Source organism: Typopeltis vanoorti, chromosome 10, assembly GCF_054136105.1.
Source record: "Typopeltis vanoorti isolate ZY-2024b chromosome 10, IOZ_Tvanoo_1.0, whole genome shotgun sequence".
Taxonomy (NCBI): Eukaryota; Metazoa; Arthropoda; class Arachnida; order Uropygi; family Thelyphonidae; genus Typopeltis; species Typopeltis vanoorti.
In genome coordinates, this window is record NC_143558.1 from 30,404,985 (window position 1) to 30,421,781 (window position 16,797).

General features: G+C 34.2%; 1 protein-coding gene across 1 annotated transcript; it reads left to right on the top strand.

The window, feature by feature from the left end:
- Positions 1 to 7,997: 7,997 nt before the first annotated feature.
- LOC150102296 (disintegrin and metalloproteinase domain-containing protein 10 homolog) lies at positions 7,998 to 13,923 on the top strand. The gene is made up of 4 exons (XM_090399472.1): positions 7,998 to 8,419; positions 10,690 to 11,372; positions 12,079 to 12,652; positions 13,673 to 13,923. The coding sequence occupies exons 1-4, from the start codon at positions 8,031 to 8,033 to the stop codon at positions 13,767 to 13,769; spliced, it is 1,743 nt and encodes a 580-aa protein (XP_090255598.1). The 5' UTR covers positions 7,998 to 8,030; the 3' UTR covers positions 13,770 to 13,923.
- Positions 13,924 to 16,797: the final 2,874 nt, after the last annotated feature.

Sequence of the window (16,797 nt, forward strand, 5' to 3'; positions counted from 1 at the left end):
GGAACCTGTAATCACATGTTTGCTGACTTCGAAAAGCTTTTGATTCAGTTGATAATCAATATTTAAGAGCTCATGGAAAACCTGACAAACATATCAGCATAATGATTGTTTTATATGTTAACAGCAAGGTTTGCGTTAAAGTTGATCAAGCATATAGTTAATGGTCTAAAAGAACAACACGAGTAAGAGAGATCTCAGTCGTTTCCTTGAAGAGGAAACGACTGAGATCAAACTGCTCTAAGAATCTTAATCTGGATTATGCTGATAATTTGGCTTTATGCACACATAATGTGGAGAAATGCATTCCTCTATTGCTGAAAGTGTTGATACTGGAAGTCAATTGGGTTTGATTATCAATATTGAGAAACCAAAATAATGAAACCTAGTAATAAACTTGAGTCCTCTGTCTTTCTTAAAGGATGTGATATAGAGCAAATATTTCACTTCAGTTATCTTGATAGTTGTGTAACTAATATTAGTAAGATGAGGAATGAAGTGGTAGAAGATTGGGAATGGCTTTAGGAGTGTTCCAAATCTTATGGAAAGTTAAAAAAAAAACAGCGGAATATCAGTACAAAATTACAAAAATCTTTTCTCTGCTTTACGTTATGGAGATGAGCCGTGCACTATATTTATGGAGTATTTGAAGGGCAACATGATTTGTTTGACTTCGTGAATAATAATGAGATACATCAGATGAGTGGCCAGTCATCTCTAAGCAATCCTGTGTAAAAATGTTAAGCGATCCAAAAAGCATTAGGAAAAGAGTGGGGGTCGAATAAGATAGATAGACTATAACAAACAAGACCTTGATATAATTGGCATTCAGTAACATAAAGAAACATTGGAAGCTCGGGACAGATAGAAACCTCTGGCATAGGAACTTGTTCATTCTGGTCAGACGTCAGTGCCTGTTGGTTGTTTGAAAAGTTTGTATGTGTATATGTAGTATATGTGTTAGTAAAAATAATGGTATGGTTATGTGGTTTTGAACCAGACCGTTAGACACTCTTAGCGCGCTAATACACAATATCATTTAATGTCTTTTAGGACACATTGCGCTGAAATGCATTCCCGTCGTCTGTCGAAGTGATAAGGTAATTCATTTCAAATAAACCCCATTTGTTGACGATATCATTCATATTACAGCTGAAAAATGCAATGATTACTCAGAATCTATTATCAACATGGAAACAGAGGTATGATGCCATAATTTTCTAAATCGACAAGAAACAACTATTTTATCATATAAATAAATCTTTCTGTGATCACGCCCAATAAAAATAAATAAATCCGCAAAATGTGCTAATGCCTTTCAGTTCCTTATATGGAGTAGGCGAGGTCGTTATAGCCCTATCTAACTTTTGGAGACTGAGTGGGCAGTTCAATCCATTATAACTGAACTGTTATTTTTTGATCCATTCAGAGTTGTACTTAATTTAATAACAAAGTTAAAATTCACCAAATCTCGATTCGTTTATAGGATGGCACACATGGATGCACAGAAAGGAATGTACCAGGTCATGCTAATATGGATCTATTGTAGTTTCAAAACTCACTGCCAAACTAATATCATTCTTGCGATATTGCCAAAGCAATATCTCAAGAATATTGCTTAATGCATAAATAATTCTTTATAACGCAAAGTTTTGTTAGTACTTGATGAAAACACAGATTTCTTTTTCTTTAACTAACTGTATATAGTTTTGTTTTATTTGCCATGACAATAGATATTTTAAGTTACTTTTGTTCGGAGATATAAGTAATTTTATCGACACTAACTACGAATCTCTTAACAATAAAGATCTTTCTGCTTGAATCTATACCCTGGAATACATTTCAAACGTCGGTTATTTGAAAAAATTTCCATACTTCTTTATATAGTGAACATTTCATATTAATGGAACCTGCCATATTCCTTAAATTTCAAAGTTTGAGGCCTTTGATAAACTTACAGTTTTGTTAATAAGCTTGAGTGAAATGATCTCAAATAGCCTTTGCTTCGAATAGGAATACTATTTGTTTACTATACTGTAAAGCCTATTTTAAATCTACTGGATTCCACTGTCTTATTTCCCTTAGAGGATGCCAAATAGTCAGTCTGTGGATGTACATATAAATAGACGTTGCTGGAACATCCTCCAAGGCTGTAGGTCTTTATTGGTTATCTACCTCTACTAAAGGATTACTAACCTCTGTTTCATGGCACATATTTTGTTTACTTAAAGGCATTCAACTTTTAAACGGAACATGAGGTCAAACTAAGTATTTAGTTGTAACGAAGTCCTTCCTGTGGATAACAATAGTAGATTACAACGAAGGAAGCAATACCGATTATTTCATGGATAACGTAGATAATATTTAAAGATTCATGGATAAACAAGAAAAATTTGGGGATAAAACGAACTATTTCGTTTTATCCCCAAATATACACCTAAATAAAAAATACAAATAAATATATAAAACCAAAGTTGAAAGATCAAAAATATTAGTCTATAGATAAAATCACATCTAAGATGTTTATCGCGAGAATATAGTTATATGGATTAAACTAAATATATAAATAATTAATGTAATTAAGATAATATGGAAATGGTTCAGTTACGTGGTAAATAAGAATATGTGCACAGTTAAAGAACATTTCGATTTTTTTTTTAATTTACTTGGCAATACTAGATATCATGCGATTATAGTAAGAGCTGTTCTTCTCCACATCCAAATACGATAATTCATGTTTTTAATCGATTTTTATATATTACTACCATGTTGATTTCGTATATATGGTAGCTTACCGTCCACTTTATCTTGAAATGCCATTCGAGTCCCTCCAAGAAGAAGACATTCTAGATTTTAATCCTACAGTTTGAAAAATTGACCATATAACTCATTTGATACAGTAGCGAACAAGCTGAAGTTTAAGTTTTTTGTTTTGGTTTGATTTTTGTTTCAGTTCACAATAATTTTGGTTCTTGTTTACTATTTTAGGTTTTGGTTTTTAGTACACTATTTTGGTTGAGTGCTGCATGTTTTAACTGTCTCTAAGATGTTTATTAATATTGTTGTGCGTTTTTAATAGTGTAAACAAGTTGATATTCGTAGTGTTTTATTCATTTTGTGTAGCTACAAAATGGATACATCTTTAAGAAAGTGTTCAAAAATATGTAATCTTTCTCAGCACACATCCATCACTCAATGACAAATTGCCAATGAGCGTGGTATTAGTTTAATTACTGTTAATGCGATTTTAAAGAGGTTTAGGGGAGACACGTACCTTTTCTTTTCGTTTGCTAGTTAGGAAAAGCAAAATAAATCCATGATTGTCTGTGCAGACTTAAATAGAGACTTGGCAGCTAGTAGGATTAATGTTTATGAAATAACAGTCGGTCTAAGATTGATGGAAGCAGGGAGGGTTGCCCATTCACCAAAAAAAGAAACAACTGTTGGCGAAGGCTATGCAGAAAAAAAAGGCTCCAGTGGGCAAAGCAAAAGCGTACAAATATTGGAATGTTGAGAAGTGGAAAAAATGTTATATTCTCAGATGAGAGCCATTTCTCTGTCCAAGGAGAACGAGTACCCTATGTTCGCAAATCAACGGCTGAGAAGACTTCTCCCACCAACCTTCAACAAGATCCTAAACACTCAGATAAAGAAATGTCTGGGATTATTTTACACATGACAGTCCAGGATCACTTGAGCCTTGACGGTATGATGAAAAGTAACAATATATAAAATATTGGAGAAAAGCGTGGTCCCACAAATCTAGAAAGACAAAGAACGCATCTTCCAACAGGATCTTGCTCCATGCCACACTTCAAAAAAAGTGAACGAGTTCCTCAAAAATCACAACACCTAATTGCTTCAGTGGCCGGTTAACTCTCCTGATATAACCCAATAGAAAATGTGTAAGCCATAGTGAAAAAGAGTTTTGGAAATTTCATTGTGATACCAAGGATAACTTAATAAAACCCATTATAAAAGTATGGTTTCGAGAGCAGACATAAGAAAAACGTGTTCTATTTTGGTGGAGTCCATGCCTAAGCGAATTAATGAACTTATTAGGGACAAAGGAGCACTCTAAATTATTAATTAAAGTGGGAGTTTAATTTTTTTACTTATTTTCTTGCGAAGTTAAAATTTTTCTTTAAAATGTGTGTTCGGGATAATTTGTTCGCTACTGTAATATCAGATAGGATTAGGAACAGGAGATAGCGATCTTTCTCATTATTAATCTGTTCTTAATTATTCTTAATCTGTGCATGTTGGTTAGAAATGACGAAGGCAAAACCCGGTTTCTGACCAATTTCTAAAAGTTATGGCTAAGTAACGTCGCCTATTCTCTTTAAGAAAAGTAAGTTTTTTTTTTATATACTTTAATATTTTCTGATTTTAATTATTTTAAAACGAAATCCTTCATAAATAAATCTCCTTCATAAATAATTTTTATAATTTTAATGTTTATCTGTCTATCTTCAATTGCTTTAGCAATCTGCTTACTTTTTATAATAAACTGACAAATGCGTTGAATAAGAGTGTTGCATATACAGTGGTATATTTAGATTTTGCAAAGGCGTTTGATAAATTGCCACATGACAAACTGGTAATTAAATTGAAACGGAGGGGCTGAACAGTAGATTGGTTCGCTGGATTGAAGATTGCTGTCTGATAGGTATCAGCGAGTTGTCTATGGAGGAGCGATATCCCAGAAGAGGAAAGTTACTAGTGCTGTAACTCAAGGGTTTGTTTGGGTCCATTGCTGTTTAATTTGTATGTAAATGATATTTGGAGAGGTCTGAATGGTGATTATGCAGTTGTTTGCAGATGATGCAAAGTTGGGGAGCGCTATCAGGAGTAGAGGGGATGCTGTAACTTTGCAAGAGAACTTGGATACATTGGTTGAATGGGTAAATGAGTGAGGATTTTCAATTCAATGTTTCAAAGTGTAAGGTTTTGAAATTTTGGAAGCAGAGATGGGATGCAAAGTGCACAATCGGTGGAAATATCTTGGAAAAGGTAGAAGAGATGAGAGATATCGGAGTGATTGTAGACAAGGACCTAAAATTTCGGGAACATGTTATTACTAAAATTGTGAAGACAACAGCGGATAATGGGAATGATGCGGAGGACATTGACTTGTAGAAGTAAGGATGTTGTGGTTCCTTTGTATAAGGCTTTGATCAGGCCACATATGAATTACTGTGCACAGATCTGGTCACCTGGTTTTCCAAAAGATGAAAATGCGTTGGAAAAAGTTCAGAGGCGATTGACTAAAGTGGTTTCTGGTCTCTCGAATGTAGAGTATGAAGACAGATGACAAAATGCAATTTACAGAAATTGGTGGATAGAAGGAGGGGGGGGATATGATCGAGACAAAGAAGCTGTTAAGAGGTTATTACCAGATTAATGTCGGGGAGGTTTTGCACAGAATGGGTGAAGATAGCAGGAGAACAGGTCATCCCTGAAAGCGTATATGGAGAGTGTGAGCAAGGGCGTGACAGCCGGTTTTTTTGCATGGAGAGCGGTGAGTGATTGGAATGCATTACCAGTGAGTGTGGTGAGCGCAGAGACAGTGAATATATTTAAGGCGCGGTATGATAAACTATGTTTATAACAGTGACCTCCCACGATGAGTCATTGACTACATGGAGGTTTTTATAATAATAATAATTTTTTTTTCTGTAATAACATTTTATTTAGCATCTTACAGAGCATTTACATATATACACAGATTTACATCTTTATATATATATATATATATATATATATATATATATATTACAGTGAATTTCATACAAATTTTTCCGTTTTTGAATTCTAAAATGCATTGATAATAGTTACTATGGATGGTAATTTATAGTTAGCCATTGGATAAGGTTACATTTTTTAACAGCATTTTTAGTATAACAGTAAGTTATATATATTTTACAATTTTTGCTTTTTAATGTTTTTAACCGCTGTAACTACAACACTTCAATGTAATAAATATATATATATTTTTTTGTTGATCTTGGTTGAGATGCAATGTCTCTGCTTGCATCCTCGAAGCTTTTTAATGAGCTTATCTGAGGATGACACCAGTTATATATATGTATTTTTTTTTTCATTGATTTGATTGCTCTGTTGGACGTGGGCTAATGTTTGGGAGGTCAAATGAATGATCTGAAAGGTCTGATCAAAGTGAAATTATCGATATGTTCTGGTGTTATTGCATCTGTCTTGGTGATTCACATTCATTTTTATTGTGGTCTTCTTTTTGAACTAATTAGGAAACTTTTTTTTTTTCACTGGGGCAGCCTTTCTATGTCTTCTGAGCTTTTAATTTGTATCGGTTTTGAAGTTTGTGACTTCCTCAAAATAATAATAATAATAATAATGTTTATTTTACTATTCACGTGTTCTACCTTTAACTATCTATGTGTTTGTTATTTACTATTTTGTATTTATTTTATTTCATATTATTGTTATTATTATTATACTTTTGCATAGGGGTCTCTCACTTCTTCTTTACGTGTAATACTGTTTGTTTATTCATAACTGCAAGTCATAAATCGTTGCTACGAGTTGTATTTTCGATACCTGGATATACGAAGAAAGGTGTCAATGTGGTAACGTTTTTAAGATTTTATCCATATAATTACACTATGTGTTCAAAAGCTTTAACTAGTTTACAAGAACTGAATGCATTAGTTTTCGTTCTTTTAACTTCTCGGCTTCTTGCAAGTATGGCGTATGATTGTGACCAAACTAGTAGCTTAATTTCCAAGTTAGAAATTATTAAATTTCAAAAACCAAAAGATAGTGATGAACATGAAACAAAAGGTGAAAAACATGAAACAAAAATTCATAAGAAGACAAGAGAATTGCATTTTAGTGCATTTGAGAAATCTTTCGCCATCGTATTAAAAGAATATAGTAGTTTCTTACCAGAGACTGTAACAGTAGCGGGAATAAATAATACAAAACAATATCCATTAACAACTAAGATCTATAAAGGAAATGTGGAAGGTGAGCCAAAATCTTTAGTAATGGGTTATTTTGTAAATAATTTGTTTACCGGAATGATTCATGGACAACATGAATCCTTTTATATAGAACCTGCTCATAGATTTGCAAACGAAATAAAATTTCAACATCATAAACCAGTTATCATTATATATAAAGGTCATGATGTCGTATATCCTATCTGCAGAAAAAAACATGAATTTTATATATGTGGATACTTTCATAATTACACAGAAGAATTTAATTCAACAAAAAACAGTGGCAAAGAATATGGCTCTGAAGAACCTCACCATAACCAGTCAACTAATTCGTATCAACATTTAGATAGTTTCGATAATATAACTAAATTAAATGCAATGATCGATGAACATCGGGCATGTATTATTATGATTGATGATCCAGATTTACCAGGAGCGCATTCTTCGAATGTAACGCTTGTAGAACTTGGTGGTCAAAATAATAAAGGCAACTCAGAGTTGCCATATCGCACTCAGGATTTCCCTGTTATGCCAGAAAATCCAGAACGACCTAAGATATATACTCATCAAGAATCACCAACCAATGTAAACGAGGATATCGCACACCAAGAGCTGATAATTTATCTTGATGAGTCACCACCATGTCCTACCAAGAACTTTACTGTTATGCTAGAAAATTCAGAAGAACCTAAAATCAACGACACTAGCGCACGCAAAGGGCAGACAATTTATCTTGATCCTGATCCATGTCCTCCCCAGGATTTTCCTGTTATGCCAGAAAATCCAGAACGACCTAAAATCTATGGTAATCAAGAATCATCAGACAGTGTAAATGACACCAGCGGAAGCACATTTCCGACAGTTTATATTGATGATCATGAGCCGTTACATCGCACCAAGGACTTTCCTGTTATGCCAGAAAATCCAGAACGACCTAAAATCTATGGTAATCAAGAATTATCAGACACTGTAAACGACACCAGCGGAAGCACATTTCCGACAGTTTATATTGATGATCAAGAGCCGTTACATCGCACCAAGGACTTTCCTGTTATGCCAGAAAATCCAGAACGACCTAAAATCTATGGTAATCAAGAATCATCAGACACTGTAAACGACACCAGCGGAAGCACATTTCCGACTGTTTATATTGATGATCAAGAGCCGTTACATCGCACCAAGGACTTTCCTGTTATGCCAGAAAATCCAGAACGACCTAAAATCTATGGTAATCAAGAATCACCAGACAATGTAAAGAACGCCAGCCCATTCAAAGGACAGACAATTTATCTTGGTGAACCAGATCCTTCAGATGTTACTCATGAATTTCCTGTTAATCTAGAAAATCCAGACATTAAGATGTACAGTACACATTCTCGTATTCTTTCTGAGGAAAATAAATGGCCTCATCCCTTAAGGAGTATAAAGAATATATTTGCAAGGTAAGTAATTTTCTTTCCCTGTAATGCTTCTTGTTCAAAATATTGAGAAGAAGATAATGCACTGTTATTTAATAGAATTAGTCGCAATATTTTTTGGCTCATGAGAGCATTCATTTCTCCACATCTACTAGATAAGATTAGCTTTCATTTTGAATGAGAGCATGAATAATTCCAAGCTCTATCGAAATCATCTCGTGTGAAATATTATGATATGTTATATATAAGATTTCTTTACAGCAAAAGGAGTCGTGTGTAGAAAGGAAATGTTGTTTCATTACGTATAGTGAAAGAGAAGCAACTTTTAAAATTAATTTTTATTTAATTATTATTGTTATTTTAAATCAGTACGCTAAAGTACAATGCAGATCTAGAATTTTAGCACACCCAGGCTATCGGCAACAGTGTCAATATAAAAATGCATTTTCGTTTAGCACAGCTGACACAGTAAAAACCTCTTTTTCGGGCCCTAAAATTTGTCTATGAGACACTTGTTACCATTTTTAATGATAGCCTTCTTATAATTCTAACCAGATTACGCGATTAAAACTTAATGCGATTAAAACAGTAATCGTATTTATGGGGAAAAAAGCGAGTCTTTTTTTTTAAAGTTAAATTTTTATTCATAAGCATAGCTCGAGTGGGAAGATTTGGAGAAAGAGAGAGAGAGAAAAGAAGAAATTAGAAAGTATACACTCTTTCTTACTTTACCATTATATAATAGATGTAATAAAATGGCTATTACTTTGATACATAGTTATCGCGATGTATAAAGGTTTACTAGAAGAGCCATCGAGCTAAGTTTAGGAGGTGTCGTTAATCGAAGAATGAGAAAAAGTTGCGCAGGTTTCGAACGTGGTATGACTGTGAGCACCAGAGCAAACCCCCACTGTTGTGCAAACAGAGAGTTGGTGAGGCCTTCTCCAACAACTGCACCAATAGTTTGCAAGTGATCTTAACAAACATGATTGTTTCAATGGCTGCAAATCATTTCTTTATATTCGAGGAAGCGACAGATAAAAAGAGAGAGAGAGAGAGAGAGAGAATAAAAGATTCTTCTTGGTGCTTCCACCAAGAAGGATCGGCAACCAGTAGATTTTCGAAAAATATTATACAGCAGAAAAAAAAAGTTCCCTGTTGTATCACTACACCTCAATCTGTTTGCGTCACTGTTCTAGCTGCTATTTGATCTTTGTTTGGTGGCTTATGAAGTACTATTAAGGTTCTTGCCATTTTGTGCATGTTAGATATTGTCAAAATACTCCAAGTATTGCAAGTAGCTTTTGATCCATGTTCATACACTGTTGTACCTGGTGGATAAAGAAACAAACTCGAAGAGTGGAAAAATCCTTGTCTGATAGAAGCGTTTGAAACATACTGATTGAAAGGCTACTATTAAAAAAGTACAATAGACCTCTGGAGTCATTATGTTTAGAATTTTCATACATGAGTGCCTTCTCCATGTTTCATCAGTCTAATATGAACCCCATTTAACACTGCTGGGGACGGCATAGCCCGAGCAACATATTCCTGATTACTCAGTTGAAAGGAAAGACTGATGTTCTTGAAAAACCCTTTTATTATCTTGTGGCGTCATTGCCAAAGCAAATTTCATCGATTTTGAATACTTAGCAAGATGTAAGATGTGACGTCATATCGCCACTGAGTGTATATCAATAAATACATACACAATAAAATTAATGTTATTGTATTTCTATTTAAAAAATTAGTTTTGAGAGTACTTTTCAGTCCTTAACTCTCTTTCCCCACCTTTTGATAAACACGAAAATGATATGTCCCCCCCCTTCCTCAAAAGTTTTTTTTTTCCATAATAATTTTATAAGTAAAATAACAAAAAGCTGACAAAACAAAGTGCAATAATTATAAATTTAGGGGAAAATATATTTATTCGATTTAAATTTTTTTTAACATAACATTATTTGCTTACTTTTAAAAAAAAATAGGCGCAGTTAAGCTGCTAATTTATCATGTATTTGGATTCTGCACAGTGTAGAAGATATAATACAATGTGTCACTTTAAATTTTTTGTTTTCAAATGCAGATAGAAAATTATATTACTATATATGTTTATTCAAATTAAACACGTCCTACTGAGATCCTACACACACACACACACACACACACACACACACACACACACACGCACTTATTGAGACTGAGAGCCACTACTTTGACATTAAATCATATGTATTTACTGTACCTTTTATAATTTATGTTACTGGTTTCATTTATTTATTTTTTTTTTTATCTAGCACGAATGTTCTTCCTGTTAAAGAACCAAGGGCATGTTTCGTAGAAGCATATTCAGATCACACGTTTTACCAAGAAATGCACAACAATGTTGATGCAACTATAGCCGAAATGCTACTCTTTCTAAATTACGCAGATTCTGTTTTTCGAGAAAGTGATTTCGACGAAGATGGAACACCAGATAATATTAGAATTGTACCAGCAAAAATTACTATAGTTACAGATGAACGTGCAAAGGATTATCACTTAGGAAGTGACGTTGTTGAATTCGAAGACATTTTATTAGCAGTACAGAACAGAAGCCAATCGTACTGTCTTTCAATTGTCTTTATGGCACGAAATTTGCCAAATACATTTGGTGTATCTGTAACGACAATTTCTTCTGAGTATGGCGGTATATGTTCGCCACCCAGTCCTGCAGGCTTGGCCATGAATATCATTCTTATCACAGTGAAATCCAGAGGAAAGAGGCTTCCTATTGCTGTAACCTATGGCACAACTTCTCATGAAATTGGTCACACTTTTGGAAGCGACGACGATCCGATTTTAGATCCCGTTTGTGCCCCTGGTGGAGACATCGGCAATTATATTATGTATCCATTGGCTGTTGATGGCTCAAAATCCAATCATAAATCCTTTTCACCATGCAGTAGACAAAATATTAGTTTAATTCTGAAAAAAAGAGGTAAGTAGAATATTTTTTTCCACTTTTATCAGATTCATTAATCTTGCGTTGTCATTAAATGGTATTACATTTTAGAAGGCAGAGGAGAAAGTGTCTGTGAAGTGTTATTTTTGATTTCATACGTATAAAATCAAAAATGTAATTTTCTAGATATCAAAGGATGTAATGTAAGAAGTCTTAGGTTTCTTAGAAATAAAAAAAAGGAGTTTTTTTATTATTAGAAATAATGAACAACTTGATTTCATCATTAGAAAGGTTTACAAGTTTGTTGAATATTATATCAGTATTTTATTTGTAAATGGATAAAAATGATCCGAAATTAATGCTATCTATTCCGTTTTTCATTTCTTTAAGCTGAGGATGACTTCTGTTAACTTCAAAATTTATTGAGTTGTCTCAATTTCGGTTTCCATTTGTGCCTTTTTCTAGTAATAGAAATCGACAAACGATAGGCGATATAAGATATGTCACAAATAAGAATAAATAAATTCTCTACAGCTCACAAAATGCGCTTTTTTACATTACTATTGCGAAACGCACATGTGTCTGTGGTTGACTCGTATCGTTTCCATCTTTGTTGCTGGAAGCAACTCTACATAATACATCATTACGCGATCTACCGTCTACACTTCACAACTGTATATTTTATCCTGTCGTTACTTTAATTTCTGAATTTTAATTACATTTTAGAATTTTATTGTTCTAGGTGATTGTCTGCAACCCTTGAAAACTTCAAAATGCGGCAATGGAATTGTAGATGAAGGAGAAGAGTGCGACTGTGGCAATATTACCATGTGTAATTATCAACATCAATGCTGTACACCACCCGGAGGACTTGGTAGCGACAGAGAATGCACTTTCCGCCGCGAGAAAGGTTACCATTGCCATCCTAATGATCGTTGTTGTGATAATGATTGTACGATCATCCCAAAAGCACGCAATTACTTCTGTGCCGACACCAATGGCATGTGTAGCACGGCATTCTGTGATGGGATATCGTCACAGTGTCCTGATCCAGAACCAATAGAAGATGGCACTCCTTGTAATGAAAATTCGGCAACATGTTCTAATGGTTACTGCAATAGTACTGTCTGTAGTGATAACGGGCTAGATGATTGTGTTTGCTCTAGATCCAAGTTTGAGTGCGTGGTATGCTGTGTGACATCTGCAGGTCAGTGCAAATCAGCAAACAAGCTTGGCTATTTTGCTAATAAAAAATACCTCTTTGTTCGTGCTTTTGGAACTAGTTGTGGCGTGAATGCTACCAAAATCTGTAATGGGTAAGTTAGAATCAATTTTTTAATCAAGATTAATGATATATATATATATATATTAGAGATATTGTATTCTCCGGATTTCTTTAGTGTTCAGCCTGACTGATAACTTTCAAATGATGTAGTGTACTCAACATATGCGTAAAATATAACGTTAGCTCCCCATAATATTACATTGTACGCATATGTTGATTCTATTTAAATCACTCTGCGCTTATCGCAGCCCTGAAGTGCCTTGAAAAATTCCATGTTTTGTCTCTAATGGTGTATAATTAAAATTATACACCATTTAAAGGAAACAAACTTTGGCCAGTTTCGTAACTTAGCGACGTAGGCAATACAGTATGTTTTTTAACAGTGTAGTATTTAAGAGTGATCCCCGCGCGGTTAGCCTAATGGCTTTGCGCTTCGCAACCATATGTCTGGGGAAGGAGTGTCCCAGGCTCGATTCCCGTCGGAGGCGTGAGAAATTTGAGGATCTTCCTCAGGCATAGCCAAGTTAGCCGGTTTTGGGCGCGGGCAGTAAGGTTTTTTCCCGCTAGTTTATCTGGCGTTTTTCATCCCGCAAACAGGCGAACCGGCCCAGTGAACATACGCCTCTACAGTCAAAAATATATCCCCCCTCCAGCGGCAGACCAGGCGACAAGTCGGCTGGGAGTAGTATAAACAAGATGTCGCATCTAAGTAACATGGGTACCCTGCATAGGAAGCGAGAATAACGCGTAGTGAAAGAAGTATTTAAGGGCGATCCCAAATGATACATTTTGCTTCCTTCGATGATTAGAAGAAGGAATATCATGTTGAATGAATAGTACATAAGATATATTCTTCAAATGCATACATCAGCAGTATGAGGAATAAACTATATTTTAAAAATCCAAATAATAGTGATTTGTAATCTTTGAGGGTGATTTGTGACTTGATCTCTTCAAACGTTTTCTTCAACTTTTTTTTTTTAATCCATTGAGATTAACATTTAAAACTTAGTTTTCTTAGTAACATATTTTTTATTTATTTCTTTATTAGGAAAGGAAAATGCGTAGCATCGAGTACTGGAATTGCAAGATATTGCCCGCATCTTCTGATGATTATTTTCCTTTTAACATTCCAAGAGTTTAAATGATGCAAAATAATCGAAGTCAAAAATGTATAATATAAGTTATAAGCTATAATTTTCTCGATAATAATAATTATCAAAATATAATATATCTCCATATTTATAAGAATTATTTATTATTTAGCTATTTTGAAATATATTGTTGGACTCTGAATTTTTTTGTTATGCAATACTGTACAAAATTTTAGACCTTTGTGGATTTGTATATCATTTGAATCAACTAAATTTATTATATATAAAGACCTGTTTCTCTTCATTTTACTGCTCAACACTGTCTTAAAAACCACCGGCAATCACACACACACATCGAAGAAAAATAATTATATTTCGATTCCTATTGAAACTCATTCATTGCAAGAATGATTAAGACTCAAATTAGACTTGCTGTAATTTCAAATGGAATATGATTATTCAGTCGCCCTTTTTTTTCGACAATGGTATTAAATTCAGAAACGTAAATTTGAAATGTCAGATCGAATTAATAAAAGAAATTAGAGCATTTGAAAACAGCAAAATAGCGGAAGTTTCTTATGTTCCATTCAATATTCCTGAAAGGTTACTTTGTTCTCAGACACCTCTGCTAAAACCAGTTTTGGCACAATCTGACCAAAATGGAGCGGGTTAGGATGAGGTAAAAAGTAAAGTGTCGACCAATTTCGATCTTTTAATCATCAACTGGCGTATCTACGTATTCAGGGGCGAATTCTCCATGCTTGCTATGCTTTCTGCGCAAGCTCATTACTTGAGAAAGAAGTAATATTTATTTGTTAATAAATGCATGCATTTATAAGCATTCCATTTAGGCTTTTATTTTTGTAGACAGAAGACTTCTTAAGCTTGGCTGGCAATAATTGAGCTTTGCGTTGTGTATCGAAGGCGGATGCTTGCTCGTCTAGTCAAAGCTACCTTGACTTGCTCGGTTGTGGGAACTTCCTCGCCTGCAGCACTGTGATTTCATGCGCGCGCATAGCCATTTGAAGATGTCTCACTCTGTGGTTTAAACACAGGCCATACGCAGTCAACGTAGCTCTAGCGAGTGAGCTTCAGCCAACCTTTACAAGTGTGCGTGTTGCTTGGGAAAATTAAGTTACAACCAACTTTTTATGACGATGTTATTGACCAGTTCATAAAGAAGAACCGTAGGGTAGAATTTGTATTCAAGTAGCTAAATTGAAAAAGATAGAATATCATTTGTAAACTAAATGTTGTATTTGTATGATTAAATGTACATAAATTTCTAAATATAGTTTTAAATGGTCAGTAATTCATTATTCCGCTAATCAGACTTCAATCACACCTCTCACTCCCTGAATGATAACAAGAGCAAGCGTGAATTTCAAGACCAGCATTTGCCCCTGCTATACATACCGGCCACTGAATTAGAAATATTTATGCAGATATACGTAAACGTTAATTACGTAGCGTATATGCTGAATTCGTGGTCACGTGTGCGTCACCACGTGTTCTAGGCAACTATTTCAAAATGCTGCTCTTAATCAGTAGTGTTGATCCAATGGGAAAAACAAAGGATCTTTGGGAGTTCGATAAAGGACTTATTGTGGGTGCCCATGTGGCTGGAGCCACGATTTTGAAAACAACAGAGCTGAATGGTTTCGGCAAAAGATGAGCTATCCCGGGTGTTTAATCAGTGGTCTAAGACGAGATCGCCGTCGCCTGGGAAGGCTTGTATGGACAAACAGAACTTCTGTGTGCAGCAGTATTTGAGCGAAGCATTTAATGAGGTCTATTCCCGACCTATATTTCACCAAACTATGCGCAGGGAATTGTATTAGAAGTTGCATGCCAATGCGGAAACTGCTGATTTCTGCGAATTTTTTACTTCAGTGACCTGTATATACACTTCCTCATTTTCTAAACAAAATCTCAGATGCAAAATTAAGAACCAAACAAATTAAGAACTTAAGAAAGATGCAATTTAGGACAGTTTATTAGTTTCTTAGCTGACATTTTTTTTTTTTAAATTTAATTATTCAGAATTTATTTATTTATTTTTTATTTTTTATTTTTTTTTAAAGAGAGAGAGAGAGACGTAAATTTTGCTGATTAAAAATGCATCAAGAAACTTGATAATGTTTTCTAGAAGAGGACTCTCTCTCGGATTATCTGACTACATCCGACTCACTCTAGTAAACGTACAATAGGTTTATACTAGCTTTTGGATAACAGTAGCCTATAAAAAAAATTCGTGAGGCTTGAATTAACATTTAGGGAATACGAATAGTGCAACCTAACAAGGTTGTCTTGTTGTGCTTTCAGTAATACGTATGTTAAGTATAAAATGACTATTATGCATACACAAAAAATGCGATTAAAATCGGTGTAATATTGGAAAAATCAGAAGTATACCTTCAGAAAGGATAAAGACAAAATGAACGCTCTGTATAGACATAAACTCTTAACTACACATCTCTATCAGCGTCCGTATAATATGGAAAAGTCGGTAATATACTTAGCTGATATTTAAAATATCAGCTAAGTATATTTAATTTTGTCAAATGCAAAATAAAATATGGAGATTAGTTCTTAAACAAATATATTTTATAACTCACCCTCACTAGGTGTAATAGATTTCAGTGTTCTTTACTATGCCTGAAAAAATTACTGAGAATTCATTACACGCTATCTTGGAATGATTATTTCAGTTTTCGAAATAAATACCATGACTGGGGACAAGGCAGAGAAATAGATAGCTGTTCCAGAGCCCAAATTTATTTTAGAAGAGAGGGGAAAAAAACTTTGGAAAGGGAGAAATTTGCTTTGGAAATCTGCATCATTTGTCGAGATAGAAATGTGACATTAAAAAAAAAAATTAATGAAGCTTGTTTTAATAAAGCACTTTGTTGTTGCTACGAGAAACTGAATCTAAAAGGTCTTATGATATTATAGCATGATGGTTTTATGAATTATGGTATTAAAGATGAAAAACTAGAATAATGATGAACGGATAGTAAAACAAATAACTCGATCAATATAACTTTGAATCCAGAACAGCAAAGCATACTATAATATAGGA